This window comes from Carettochelys insculpta, chromosome 18 (assembly GCF_033958435.1).
Source record: "Carettochelys insculpta isolate YL-2023 chromosome 18, ASM3395843v1, whole genome shotgun sequence".
NCBI lineage: Eukaryota > Metazoa > Chordata > Testudines > Carettochelyidae > Carettochelys > Carettochelys insculpta.
In genome coordinates this window covers 27425001-27439892 of record NC_134154.1, presented here as the reverse complement: position 1 = coordinate 27439892, position 14892 = coordinate 27425001, and the positions used below count along the sequence as shown (strand labels likewise).

At 40.2% G+C, this 14892-nt stretch overlaps 1 protein-coding gene across 10 annotated transcripts in view; it reads left to right on the top strand.

The window, feature by feature from the left end:
• Window positions 1–14892, top strand: part of ATXN2 (ataxin 2) — an 83612-nt gene that overhangs the window by 28560 nt on the left and 40160 nt on the right. For 9 of the 10 annotated variants that reach the window (XM_075012934.1, XM_075012932.1, XM_075012927.1 and 6 more), the window contains 6 exons: window positions 321–412; window positions 9347–9544; window positions 10102–10280; window positions 11912–12121; window positions 13570–13752; window positions 14890–14892. The exon at window positions 14890–14892 is cut by the window's right edge and continues 195 nt beyond it. In XM_075012934.1, coding sequence (XP_074869035.1) covers window positions 321–412; window positions 9347–9544; window positions 10102–10280; window positions 11912–12121; window positions 13570–13752; window positions 14890–14892 — 865 coding nt within the window. The remainder of the gene's footprint in view (window positions 1–320; window positions 413–9346; window positions 9545–10101; window positions 10281–11911; window positions 12122–13569; window positions 13753–14889) is intronic. The other variant, XM_075012933.1, reaches the window with a different exon arrangement.

The window sequence follows — 14892 nt, the reverse complement described above, 5'->3', positions numbered from 1 at the left end:
GCCACAGGGAGGAACACTGTTTCATATTTCAGAAATGTATATATCTAGTTGACACTTTGTGCAAAGGTATCAAAGCTTTTGGTTAATGCAAGCCAGTACATCGGAGAGTGCCAAATGAGAATGACAAGATACTAGCCACAATACTGGATTTTGAGGGTAAACTACATAAAACTACATTTAAAATTTGAGTTTTGGGTTTATAATTTCATTGTGTGGTAAAACCAGGATAAAGGCAAAAGTTTAAGCTTTCTGCCAATAGCCCAAGTTTTAGGGAAATATTTCCAGTGTCATTTTGAAAAATAAACCTCATTTTCTTCCAGTCTAATGGATGGGATCCTAATGATATGTTTCGTTACAATGAAGAAAATTATGGCGTAGTGTCAACTTATGACAGCAGTTTATCTTCATACACGTAAGTTCCTAAATATTTTGGTCTTAAATTTGTATTAACAGTCTCCATAACTCATCTTCAGATTATAAATTTAGATGTAGAATTTTTACTTGCTTTCTGGAGCGATAAATGCAAATGATACACACATTGCAGCTTTGTATTCTGGTTTCAGTGGTCTTGTGATTTCCCCATATACCAAGTTGCAATGCTGTTCACTCAAATTTGACTTGGGTTCACCTTTGTCATGGAATGGGGATAAAAATCTTATGTTCGACTAGAGAATCAAACTTTCTGTTTTTCACCTATCTCTGAATTCCCTCACTGTGAAAGCTGTTACACAGTGAGGCTGACACCATGGCTTGGAGTCTACTCTGTACAGTAAGAATCCACCAGAGGCTCAATCTTTTTGTTTGCAAATACTGTGCTTCAGCCACACTGCGGGATAGGAAACTGTCAAGCAGTCACGGGCAATGTTCTCATTTTAATCTTTTCCATCCGTGTGCAGAAAAATTTTTTTATGTGCATCACCACTAGAAACAAACAGTCTAGTCCTGGACACGCTGGCCATGTCTACACTAGCCCCAAACTTCAAAATTGCCATGCAAATGGCCATGTCGAAGGTTACTAATGAAGCGCTGAAATACACATTCAGCGCTTCATTAGCATGCGGGCGGCCGCAGCACTTTGAAATTGACGCCCCTCGCTGCCACGCGGCTCGTCCCGACGGGGCTCCTTTTCGACAGGACCCCGCCTACTTCGAAGTCCCCTTATTCCTATCTGCTCATGGGAATAAGGGGACTTCGAAGTAGGCGGGGTCCTTTCGAAAAGGAGCCCCGTTGGGACGAGCCGCGCAGTGTCGAGGCGCGTCAATTTCAAAGTGCCGTGACTGCCCGCATGCTAATGAAGCGCTGAATATGTATTTCAGCACTTCATTAGTAAACTTCGACATGGCTATTTGCATGGCAATTTTGAAGTTTGGGGCTAGTGTAGACACGGCCTCTGCTAGTTAGCTGGGTGGCATTTGAGTGTCTCCTGAGTATCTGCTCTCACACACAGCTTGCAGGGAATGCAGCTCATGGGAAAATAGGACTGTTTCACTAACAGAATTGAATATGTTAGTTAGCATCTGCCGGAAGAATATCAGGACCGCTTTAAGTCCATTCTACAGTTCCTGGCAAAGATGTCACTCCTGGCCTACTTGGACGCAGCAGTACTGAAGCATGGTCCTTTTTCGCTGCAGCAGTCGTGAGAACAGTGTCTTGGCTTTAACTGCTGAGCTTTACAAGAGAGATTCAGAGTGCCGGCGAATATTTACCATTTCATGCTTGCAAGCTCTTTGTGGACCTGGCAAGTACATCTCTTCACACTTTAAAGGACTCAAGCCATGTTGTGATCCCTGAATATTTACATTCTTGTAAAGAAAAGGGTACTTAAAGGCAGAACTTTAAGAGCACACCCAGACCCATATTCAACATAAAGTAGATCCTCTGAGCTCCCAGCAGAGAAAACAGGCTATTCAAAGATACTTCCTTTAACTATAGCTTCCCAGCCTTCTTTGTCCTTTGAGAGAGAGTTTTGGTGGTTTAGTATAGAATCTCAATGGACAGTAGTTTCACCATCTCTCCCCACTCCCATTTTCAGGACGTGTGGGAATGTATATTGTCAGACAAATGTATCCTGGAAGTTTATAGTATCCGGTTACACCATCTGTTTCACATCCTCTCTTCCCCCTCCTCAGGGACCTGTCTCACAGTCAGTTGCCTAGAGCAAGAAGGAATCTCTCCTGTGTTCAGGAGCAAATAGAACCAGTTTCTGTGCCATGCACAGGAAGAGTATTCTATCCAAAATACTTCTGGATTCCACAAAAAGAATGGAGAGTGGAGACCAATTTTAGACTTCAGGTTTCTAAACAAATATATAGAACAAAAGAAATTCAGGATGGTGACTCTTGCAGCAATAACTTCTTCATTAGTAGATTGGTTTGCAACTCTAGACCTGTAAGGCAAGTATTTTTATTTTGCTATGTAACTTCGCACAAGCGATTCGTTTTCTGAAAAAGCTAGAACTACCAGTACAAGATGTGCCTGTGTGGCCTATCTTCACAGAGGGAATTTGCAAGGATTCTGGCAGTAATTGCCACTTACCTATGCTGCTTTGGTATACATAAGTGTTTTCCCACACCTGGGTGATAGGTGGATAAGGGCAGCTTGTAATGAGAAGTGTTGACATCAGTAAAGAACATTTGTTCCTTATTTCCTAATCTGTGCCTTCAGATCAACCTGGAAATGTTGGTTTTGATTCCACTGCAAGTGTGGTTAGAGCTCTTAAAGTTCCCTGGATGCAGTGCTTATCCAGTGCCAGTCCTAGCCTATTGGGGGGCCCTAAATTGAAATATTACTAGCACGTAGTAATAATTAATAGGGAGCTCTCTGTGAGCTGCTTTGGGCCCTCAGCTATTGCTTAGTCAGCTTATGCCTAGCCCCCGCAGATTATCTCGCTAGGAACGTTTATCTCAAAGATTCAGGGCAGTGCTAGGTAACAGATTGTATTCAGTTGCTGAGACCTGTCAGTATGTATCTTTGTGGTGCAGCCTACAGGAATGGCTTTGAATGATTTACAAACCAAGTAAATGCAGTCTAGACCTGTTACCATCTGTTCGGCAGTGGGTTCTACGTCCATTCCACTGGTATAAGAGCCAAAACCTGCACAGGTTACATATTCTTTTAGCTTTCTCCCTACCATAATAACATAAAGTGCTTCTCTTTTTGGTTTGGAAGGCACATCTGGAAAGTTTCAAGGTACATGCAAAGTAGTCACTACAAGAATAGTTTCTCTCCATCAAAATTTTGGAAATGAGAGCCATTAAAAGTGCTTGCCTGTTGTGTCCGCCCCCAGTCAAATCAAAATCAGTCCAGATAATGCCAGAAAATGTAGTATGCATGTATTTTATCAACCATCAGGGATGCACATGTTCCCATCTCTCTATGCCAAAATGATAAACCTCTGGAATTGGTGCAATGTCAGCTATTTGGTCATCTTAATGTCTTATTTATATTCAGAACAGCATGGCAGACAACCTCATCAGATATGCCTTCCTAAATTATGAATGGGAACTAACCTTAAGTCCTCTGCATGATAGTCGTAACCTACGAATTGTGGTGTCCAACATGCTAGCTGCCAGCCACTAGCCACATGTGGCTATTTGGACTGTGGAGTGTGGCTGAGTTGAACAATTAAATATATTTTCAGAATAATGGGGCTAGTTTGCTATAGCAGTAGCCACTGTAGTGTCTACTGCTTCAGAATTGGTTGGACACCAGGAGCCTAGGAGTTTGCAGAGGTTGATCTGTTTGCTGTGTCAGGCAGTGCAAAATGCTTCAGGTATTTTTCTATTGGTGACATGTTCTTTTTCTCATGAGTGAAAGCACTACTGTATGCATATCTGCTAATACCTTTACTATTAAAGGGTCTCAACAATATCAAATAACATTGACTACTATTACTACTACTTAACCCTTGTACTTCTCATGGAGCATAGGTCATCTACAAGTCTCCTCTTCTTCACTCTGTCTTGGGACAAAATGTCTAGCTGGCTCCAGGAGTATGTTGTCCTTCAATCTCAGTAGACCTTCTCCGTGTTGTCTGAGGTCTTCCTCTTTTGTGTTTTCCTTGCAGGTTTGATGTGAGAGCTTGATGGACTATGCTGGGTAATGGTTTTCTGAGAGTGTGGCCTAGCCATCCCTACTTTCTTCTCTTGATTTCAATGTCAGTTGGTTCTTGTTCTGCTCTATTCCAAAGCTTCTCATTTGTGGCGAAGTCTTGCCATTTGATGTGAAGGATGTACTTCAGACATCTGTTTAGGAATGTCTGTAGCTTGTGATTTGAAGAGTTTAGTACACCAGGTCTGGCATCCATACAAGACCACACTCTTCACATTTGTGTTGCAGATCCACAGTTTTGTCTTCACAGATATTATTTATGAGCTTCATATGGGACCGATAGTCTTGAATGCAGCTGTTGCTTTCCCTATCTTGACACTGATATCCTTATCTGTTCCTCCATCTATGCCCATAATACTCCCCAAGTAGGTGAACTGCACCACATCTTCCAGGTCATCCCGTCCCAGTGTGATTGTGGTGTTTGTTGGACTGGTTGATCCTCATTGTCTTGATCTTTCCTTTGTTAATGCTCAGTCCAGTCACTGAGACTGTTTTGTCTAACATTGTGACCTTTTCTTTCATATTGGTGTGAAAGCAGGGTAACATCATCAGTGAAATCAAATGTTCTTTAGCTGTTTGAAAAGTGTCCACTGAATGCCTTGTTGATGGCTATTTGTTGTTCTGTTCATAATCGAGTCCATTGAGCCAGAGCTATATGAATTACACCAGTGTGGCCAAGGTGGGTCTGGTATTGGTTGAGGTACTCTATTTGGAGGCTTCTGATCGATGCTCACTTTCTAATCCAGGATGCTTCTCAGAAACTTCGCCCCAGTCTGCAGGTTCTGAGGATTTATATGTAATCTCTCAGTGGCTTATGGGAATAGAGAGAGCTGTTTGTCAGCAGTATGATGCATTTAATTAACTAGGAGAAATGGATCTTCAGGTAATATTATCATCTTCGGTATAACTGTTCTACAACTGGCTCTACTCTTCCCAGGTTATTGAATTACCCATTGGAACTGAAAACATGGGGCCTTTCTGTGAGTTCCATGAGGGTTCACTTGTAGGGGTTGTTTCATGCTATGCTTACCCAAATGCAGCAAGATTCCTAAGAGGTTTATCCACTCTCTCTCAACAAATGAGAGATCCTGCTAGAATCTGGGACTTGAACCTAGTCCTTACCTGTCTTATGAAACAGTCCTCTTATGAGTCCTAGCCATGTGTTCATGATTGTTCGTCAGTGATAAGTCACTTGTGCCCAAAGGCTGGGAGGACTGGCGGCCTTAATGGCAGTCCTTCCACCCTTTTATGGTATTCACCAGAGAGAAAGTGTCACTAAAGGCATGTCCAAGATTTTATCCTCAGAATGTCCTGTTAATCAAACCATTTACTTTTCTGTTGTTTTCCCCAGAAATGACACCTGAGTACTCAAAAAGCCATATTCCATATGCTAGCTGTCAGAAGGGTATTAGTGTTCTAACTAGATAGGCCTAACTCACTTAGATCTCCTAAACTACATTTATCCATTGCAGAAATACAAGAATTCAGTGATTTTTCAGAACGCTAATTAACAAAGTAGGTCTTTGCTTGTATTAAGATTTGTTTGGCTAGAACTCATGTTTAGCCCCCTTTTGAGAATCCTGGCATATTCCCGAAGAGCATTACCTGGCTCTGTCACTTTACTTAAGGACAAGGGTGGCCAGTAATTTTCACAGGTTGGCCACTCGATGAACATTGGGAAGTTGTTGTAAGTTGGTTCCAGGCCCCCACAAGTGAAGGAGCCTTGAGTATAAGGTGTGGGATGGATGCTAGAGAGAGTGAGTGTGTGTGAGAGAGAGAGAGGCCTTGTGATGCAGAGAGACTGTGACTGTGTGTGTAGCACAAACTAGGTGTGCGACAGTGTCACAAACCTCTACACAGTGTATCAGCTGGCTGCTGTTGTGTGTTTGAGATGCCATGCGCTGTCCCTTTAAGACAGGGAAAGCAGTGCTGCACTGTCTCCCCATCCCCTACTGTGCAGAGATTGACTGTGGAGGGAGAGAGCATGTGTGAGCTGCATGCACGTGTGCTGGCTGCTGGACAAGTTTTAGAAACCATGCACTATCCCTTAAGACAGGCACTCATGCTCTGCAGAGATGTGGTCGGGGCAGGGGGTTCTGGGAGCATTCGGCTGCAAGATGGAGCAAGGTGAGAGGTGGGGCAATTGAACATTGGTGCTGACTGTGAAGTGTGCACCTCTGTTAAATGGCTGTGCAAGTCAGATTTGTCCTGCTGGCTGTATTTTGCTTTGTCTAATAAATACACTTCATATCTGCAGCCAAATCATATGCTGTTGTAGGCGATGCAATTCTCTTCTGTATCTGGCTTTTCTCTGACCCTTGTACCTCCTTAATTTAGAGGTCTTTCTCAGGAGTTGCCTGAAGAAGAGCCTCTGCAAGGACACCCTTTGACAGAAGTAGAGGTTACTCAACCTGTGCAGTAACTGGAGTTCTCTGAGATGCATGTCCCTATGGGTGCTCCACCACCCACCCTTTTCTCCCTCTTTTTAAGGTGCCCTTCTTGGTCTTTGTCCCAGATAGCCCTAGCATGGGATACGAGGATGTGTGGGCCAAATGGGTAGTTGCCAGAAATGTCTGATTTAAACGAATAGGATGCAGGTGTCCTGAATTGGACCACCAACTGGGGGACACATCTCAAAGATCTTCAGTGACGGCATGGGAGAGTAAGTTCTTTCCAAATATTGTGGTCCAGTGGCTGAAACTCAGGAAGTCTGGGTTGTATTCCTGGCTCTACCCTTTATTTTTTGTGTGACCTTGCATAAGTTATTGTAGCAGTGTAGGCCTGTATCTACTCCCACCCTCCATTTTACATTGCCGGTTCTTTGAGATAGGAACGGTCATTCACCATGCCTCTACAATGCCCAGAACAGTTGGAACCCAAGTCTCAGTTGGAGTCTCTTCTAAGAGCCATTAATAGTTACATATGATTCTGGGTTCGATTTATTATCGGTTTCTGGCATTCTTGAATGAATTAGTAAGGACTGGTGGGTGTATGAAGAGAAAGCTGAATTGGGTGGCTGCCTTTTTTGGAGCCTTCTGAGTAAGCTTAGTTAGTCAAACTGAAAATGAGGGCAAGGAAATGATCTCATGATTCTAAAGAAGATATTTTTGATGCCAGAGTACCAAAACGAAGCACTGACCTGACACCATCATTTTCTAAAAATAAGTAAATAAAAAGGTAATTACAACAGTTACATATGGCTTTTTTTTGGTTATTGGAATAAAACAAATTCCACATTAAGGCTGCCTGGCCAGTTCATAGCTTTCCTTGCTCAGGCTTGCCATTTCAGTGATCTTCTAATTGTTGCAGATATGCTAGAAGTGGCCAAAACTTTTAACCAAAACATTTATTGGCAAAAACGGTAAAGTTGGTATCACCAAAATATATTGCGGGTTTTTTTGCAGTTTCACCAAATTGTTTGGGGACATAAGGGTGGAAATGGGAGAACATGTATAAACGTTTTGTTCTGTATTTTTTTTTTTTTTTTTGAATTCTAAATAATGTTCTTGTTTGAAAATTTCAAATTGATCTTTTTTTTTTTTAAATATGTAAAATCAGAACAAAATATTTAGTTATAGATGAACAAGCTTAAATCAATCTGAAATGATAAATTGGTGGTGAGGTCCAAGGTCATGGGGCAAATCTCTGCTAGTTTAAAAATATAAAAGAGTCCAAGACTCTGATTCCCAGTTCCCTACTTGAGACTAGATGAAAACAAAAAGCAGTCAAGTAGCACTTTAAAGACTAGCAAAATAGTTTATTAGGTGAGCTTTCGTGGGACAGACCCACTTCTTCAGACCATAGCCAGACCAGAACAGACTCAATATTTAAGACACAGAGAACCAAAAACAGTAAGCAAGGAGGACAAATCAGAAAAAGATAATCAAGGTGAGCAAATCAGAGAGTGGAGGGGTGGGGGGGAAGATCAAGAATTAGATTGAGTTAAGTATGCAGACGAACCCCTATAGTGACTCAGAAAGTTCACATCCCGATTTAAACCATGTGTTAATGTTCCGAATTTGAATATAAATGTCAATTCCTCCGCTTCCCTTTCTACAAAAGAGCGATAATTTCTTTTCAGTAACACACATACCGTGAGGTCATTGACAGAATGGCCCAGTTCATTAAAATGTTGACTAACCGGTTTGTGGATCTGGCCTGTGTTAATGTCTGTTTTGTGCCCGTTGACCCTTTGTCTAAGGGAGTTAGAAGTCTGTCCAATATACAAAGCATCTGGGCATTGTTGACACATGATGGCATATATATTATGTTAGTAGAGGAGCATGAGAGAGTGCCCGTGACTCTGTTTGTAACCTGGTTAGGTCCAGTGATGGTATTTCCAGAGAAGATATGTGGACAAGCTGGCAGTGGGCTTTGTTGCAGGGAAAGGTTCCAGGACTGGTGTTCCTGGGGTATAGGCTGTGGCTGTTAGTAAGGATCCTCATGAGGCTGGGAGGTTGTCTATAGGAGAGAACAGACATGTCACCCAGGGTCTTCTGGAGTGTAGCATCCTGATTAAGAATAGGTTGTAGGTCTTTAATAATTCGTTGCAGAGGTCTGAGTTGGGGGCTGTGGGTGGTGACCAGTGGTGTTCTGTTCTTGGCTTTTTTGGGCTGATCTTGGACTGGCTGGTTTCTGGGTATGTGTCTGGACCTGTCGATTTGTTTATTTACTTCTCCTGGTGGGTAATTCAGGTTTATGAATATTTGGTAAAGTTCTTGTAGTTTTTGGTCTCTGAGACTAGTTGAGTTCCTCTAGTTGTGCTGTAGCCACTGGTTGTAATAGGAGGAGCCAATGTGCTAAGGCTCTAATTTTAAAATGAGCCTAAGAGTTGGATGGTTTACTTTGACTTGAGCACTTTATTCCCTGGGGCTTCTCTGGAATCTGCAGTTATAGGGCCTCCGCTTTGGAGTCTAACTAAGAGGAGAAACAGTCTTAGCTTTGGATCTTGACAGTTAATTCTCACCTTAACACAGTGTTGTAAACTGGAGTCTAACTTGAAATTAGTGGCAAGGGACATCTCTAGCACCTTGAACTCAGACTTTGGTTGGCAAGCAAGTGACTTAGAGAAATTAGAAGTAATGTGCAAGATTAAAAAAAATAATTTCATCTTGATTTGCTTTCTTGCCATTGTGGGTTCGCTGATCTTAGATTTATCTAAATGTGTTTTTTTTAATGGTTTATCTGTATGCTGATAGGTTTTCTTTTTTCCCTGCCTTTCCATTGTGTCTTGCAGGGTGCCCTTAGAGAGGGATAATTCAGAAGAATTTTTAAAACGGGAAGCAAGAGCAGCTCAATTAGCAGAAGAAATTGAATCAAGTGCCCAATACAAAGCTCGGGTTGCCTTGGAAAATGACGACAGGACAGAAGAAGAAAAATATACGGCTGTTCAGAGAAATGCAAGTGAACGAGAAGGACATGGTGTGAACACTAGGTATTTAAAGGGAAAATACTGCTCAGAGTATGTTAAAGGAAATTAACCTTGTACATTACTAATTTATGCATTGACTTATGTCTTTGCCCGTTATTTTGCTGTTCTTTAAAAAGAAAAAGATAAAATTGCTGGAGTGTGGGGAAGAAATGGTGTAATCAGTGTTTTTGAATTCACATCGACTGCAGGAAATAGCTGTATAGGTTCTGCATATTATATATCAAAACATTCAAAATGCCTCAGAAAACCTTGAAAATTCAGCATTAAATTATCCCAACATACTGTGGGATTATAGAAATTATGCTTTTGAGGATTTATGTGTAGTACCATCAGCTATGTACTGCATGTAATTACTCTTCTTTGTTCTGAAATTGAACTGTTAAAAGAATACAAAGTTTGAATTTGGAGCTGTAGGATTTACCTTCATTTTGATTGGGGGTTGGGGCAGGGAAGAGGAGATGGCAAAGGTACATGCAAGTAAAACTTATTCATTCTTTGAATTGTCAGATATATCCAGAGATGGAAAGTGAGAGAACAATGTATGGAATTTTCTTTTTCAGGGAAAGCAAGTATGTTCCACCTGGGCAACGAAGTAGAGATGTCCTGTCCTGGGGAGGAGGTAGACAAAATTCTCCAAGGTTGGGTCAGTCTGCATCGGGCCCCTCAATTTCACGATCTGGATCCCATACTTCAGACTATAGTCCTAATTCCGGTGCAGACCAAAGAGTAGTTAATGGAGGCAAGTATCTCAATAAATCGATGAGCCTTAATTGAGAAAGTTCCTGTTTCTAAAAATGTGAAAACTATGTTTATGTGGAATATCAACCCCAAAACAATCCTACAACTAAAAGAGCGAAAACTGAAGTTCACTTTTCCAAGAATAAGTCAGACTAGTCTGTAGAGTTCATGGTTTTCTCTTTGGTTTAACTTTTTATTGAAGTCTGATAATTAACCTTGAAGTATTTACTTAAGTACATTGCTGGTATTTTTTTGCAGCCAAGAACTTAGTTTGGTTTCTGCTAAAACACTTTAAACTTGAAGAAAAATTGTTTAGGTGATGATGCACATTTCCGTAGTGTTACATGAAGCTGTGTACATACTAAATTAGTCATGATCAGCTTTGTGTTGTGGGTGGCTGTGAGTAGAGTTGTAATACTGATCTCCAGATGTCAAACAAGTCTCTTGTGTGTCCTGGGAAAGAGGCAGCAGTGTTGGAAGAAATAACACCCAGTGATCTTGCATGAAGACATGATGCAACTTCCCCTGAAAACAAAGTAAAGGGGCCCTTTGCTTTCAGTGTGATGTTGTGTGGTGTGATTCAGTTCTGTAATAGGATAGATAGGGAAGTTTTCTCTCCAGATCAATACTCTTGAGTATGTTTGTATACACGTACAGCTGTAACTGTGCAAAGTGCAGCGTTATTTCCTTTAACAGAGCTAACTGAGTCCTATATACTGCATACTGAATGTTCAGTGTTGGCATGTGTTGCTTATTGAGTTCAGTATTTTGCCAGCCTTGTTGGAATACTTTTTTTCATTATTTAAAAAAAAAAAAATCCTAACAATTTAAAGATGTTGTGAAGAAATAAAACACACAATACTCAAGCGTGACACACTGGGGAGGAGACCTGGGCAATATTAGATAAAGGTAGGTGATGTTTGCTACTTAAATATTTTTCCCTTAAACATTCTGATTGCAACTACTGCCCAAACAACATTAATTTTCTTTGAAATCTACATTTCATACCTGTATTGTTCATTGTATTAGTTTACTGAATGTACATTGAGAAGTTAATTTATTATGTTCTTAAACTGTGAAGTAGGCTTCTCTTTTTCAAAAATAATTTTAAATAAGGCCTCTACAGTAGTGGTAGGGCACAAATGTCAGACTTTAGACACTGAACACCGCTGTTTTTTGTAAAGACATAATTTCTGTAGTCGATATCGCTCATTGTCATTGAGTTTGAAAAGTAATAGCTTGCTTAGTCAGTACTGTATGTGAGATTATTTAGTGGCTATTTTTGCATCTTATCTAGAGAAATGTGTACCGAGAAACATGTATATAAACAGGCTAACAGATTAAGCTTTAAGCTTTTACTATCTATTCCTCAGTAGTATTTGTAGATCTTAAATTAACCCTTTGGGGATCTAATGAGACATTCCGACATTACATTTGATTGGTTTCTAAGAGGGGAAAACATCCTAACAGGGATTATTCTACGGCTTGTAGAAATGAATGAATTTATCCTCAAAGGGTTAATCATATGAAAAATCATTTTTGTCATATTTTACTTTTTTTCTGTTTTACCTCCCCCGCCCCATAATTTTTCTTTAGTTTTTATACTTTCCTTCATATCATTTGTTCTGTCAGGTGTTCCCTGGCCATCGCCTTGCCCATCTCCTTCCTCTCGCCCACCTTCTCGCTACCAGTCAGGTCCCAACTCTCTTCCACCTCGGGCAGCCACCCCTACAAGGCCGCCCTCCAGGCCCCCCTCGCGGCCGTCCAGGCCCCCGTCTCACCCCTCTGCTCATGGTTCTCCAGCTCCTGTCTCTACTATGCCTAAACGCATGTCTGCAGAAGGTACAATACCACAATTTGTTCATGTTTTTGTTTGTCTTTGTTTAACTCCTTTGTGAGTTTAATTACAAAATTGTTTTTCCTCTTCATTACTTAACCTATAATTTGTGTTTAACTTTAGTTTATCAGACTACTTCTATTAACCTTTTTATTTGAAGAAACTTTACAAAAACAATATATAAAGCTGTGAAATTTCCCAAGTTGGTTTGAAATAAGATCAGCTTTGTAACGCTGCTCAGTGTCTCCACCTAGAAAATGGCAACATATGGGGCCTGGCCATTTTTTGGAAGGCTTTCTTAGGAATGGTATTTTTACATCATTGTAAAAATCTCAAGCATTTTGTCACATAATACTACCCAAAACAGTTAAATTAACCAGATTCATTCCAACTGCTTATTTACAAATTCCCAAATCTGACTTTTGTTAAAAAGTGCACTGTGATGGATTATAATGAGCTATTTTAAAAGTGAACCTATAGAAAACATTGATTATAATTAATGCTTACATCAGTGGGGCAGCAATATTGTAAACCTTTGGTAGCTAACAAATATATATAAAGGATCACATTCCTCAGGCTCATACATGGAGAAATGTCTAAACAGAATCTGTATGTAGTGCACTCCAATATTATGGGTGATTGGTGCCTCATGAGTATGTGATACTTAGTTAATCAAATCATGTAAAGAAATACATAATACCATATACCAGTGCATTAACTAGAAAGTTGGTGGCCCCTCAAAATAGATACTTCAACAGAAACTTAAGGAAGAGAAATGGCAGTCTCCCACCAGCTGAATCAATCACTAGTGTATCCTGACTTGCCTGCTAGAATCTCAAGATCTTTCAAAGAAGAGAGTAATAGAGATATACCCGTGAGTTTCCTTCAATGCTTTTTGACTATCATCGATCAAATAAAATTTGAGACTCCAGCATGCAAGTTCCACTGTTTTTAGCTGTGCTGATTCAACAAGTGTGGAATGAAGCATGTTTATTTGATGGTTCAGATTTCAATATTCCTTTAGAGGAAGCCAGTAGACTAGTTTGTTTAGCTCAGGTCACAGAAAGCAGCATTAAAATGCACATAAATTCTTGAATTTTAAAATTTCTTGGGAACTAAATTGGTGCTGCAAATTTTTTTTTTTAAAAAAGACTAACGAAGCTTGTTACTAATAGTGAATTCATGCTCAGATGCCAAGATGATAGTCAAGTTAGGATACCTAGATTGATTGATTGGACCAGTAATACTCATCTACATGTCTAATTGCCCTAAACGTAAGGAATCCTGATTATGGTCAACACCTGTTTAACTTGCTTGAATTTATTGTTCTACTAGAGCTTAGGTGACTTGGATCTTAGATCCAATTGTAAACATAGATATTAAACTTAGCTCACTTAAAGTAAGAAAGAGAGAGATTAGGTATTCATAGTGTGGGGTATGTTCTTCTTCCCAGGGCCACCACGGATGTCTCCTAAGGCACAGCGTCACCCTCGAGGTCATAGAGTCTCGACTGGTAGGGGTACAGTTTCAAGTGGCTTAGAATTTGTATCTCATAATGCGCCAGGGGAAGCATCTACTTCTACAGTGGCACGAGGCAGCTCATCAGGTGGGACGTGGTCATCAGTTGTCAGTGGGGGTAGGTATAGCATGGCTTATTGCAGATGGCTTTCAGGGTTGCTTTTAGACTATTAATGTCAAGCCAAATCTTAATCTTCCAGATACTTTAGATTTCAATACGTATCAGTTCCCTTAAATGATTGCAATATTGCCTGAACTACAAAGGGGTTATTCCATTTACTGTTTGCTGCAAATGAACGTAATTTAAAGGAAAGAAAATGCCTAGGAGTATAGTCATAAAGCTGTTGGAAGAGTTGAGTGATGGGATAATCCCCACTCACAGAGCTGTACCTCCATAGCTGCTCTGTGACTGACTTCATGTGCAGTTGTGTATGAATAAGAACCTTGGGCAGAGAGGAGAATAAGAGTGATAAGCCAAGAAAAGCTGAAATTACACTTAACATGAAACTTTTATAAGGAAATTCAAAATTACGTTTTGCTCTTAAACCAGACCTTAGTTTTAAATGGTTCCCTTTCCAGTCTTATAAATCCAGGCTGTTAACATGAAAACAGGATCTTTTTAAGTTCCTTTTCTTTTCACTCACTTGAAGTCAATCTTCTGGCATTATAGCTAGTTGTTCTCAAGATGATCAATGTCAAAGCAGGTTATAATACATTGTGAGGAACAGACAGGAGGAGTAGGTGATCTCCTAAAGCATATTTGTTCTGTATGCCTATGTTTCTCTTTAGCTATAGAACTTCTGGTGTGGCTCATATATAAGTATCTGTCTCAGTGGAATACTTCAGTTTATCAGTAGGCATCAATATCTTAAGAGGAGCACGTAAAGCAAGTCCAGTATAAGATACTTATATCCTTCAGTCATTTTTTAGAGTGTTTTTTACATTTGTTTGTACAGAGGCCCCACACTTTGGTTGTGCCTGAGACCGTGTTAATCGGAGCTGTTGTGTATTGGGTTTGCAGCTTTGTTGTAGGACTGCAGGCAGTGATTGTATGTTGAGGAAATCTTTCTACAGACATGTAATCTGAAATGTTGCTGTGATAAAGAACTAAGAAATGTACCCAGAAGGTTAATAGAGTATCAATAATTGTACTGTATTGTGCTATTTTTGATGTTCTTAGATTTTTTTTTTTTTAAGGAAACATTTAGTGATAGGGGCTCAGCAGTCCTATAACTATTGTTTCTATTTATTCTAGTTC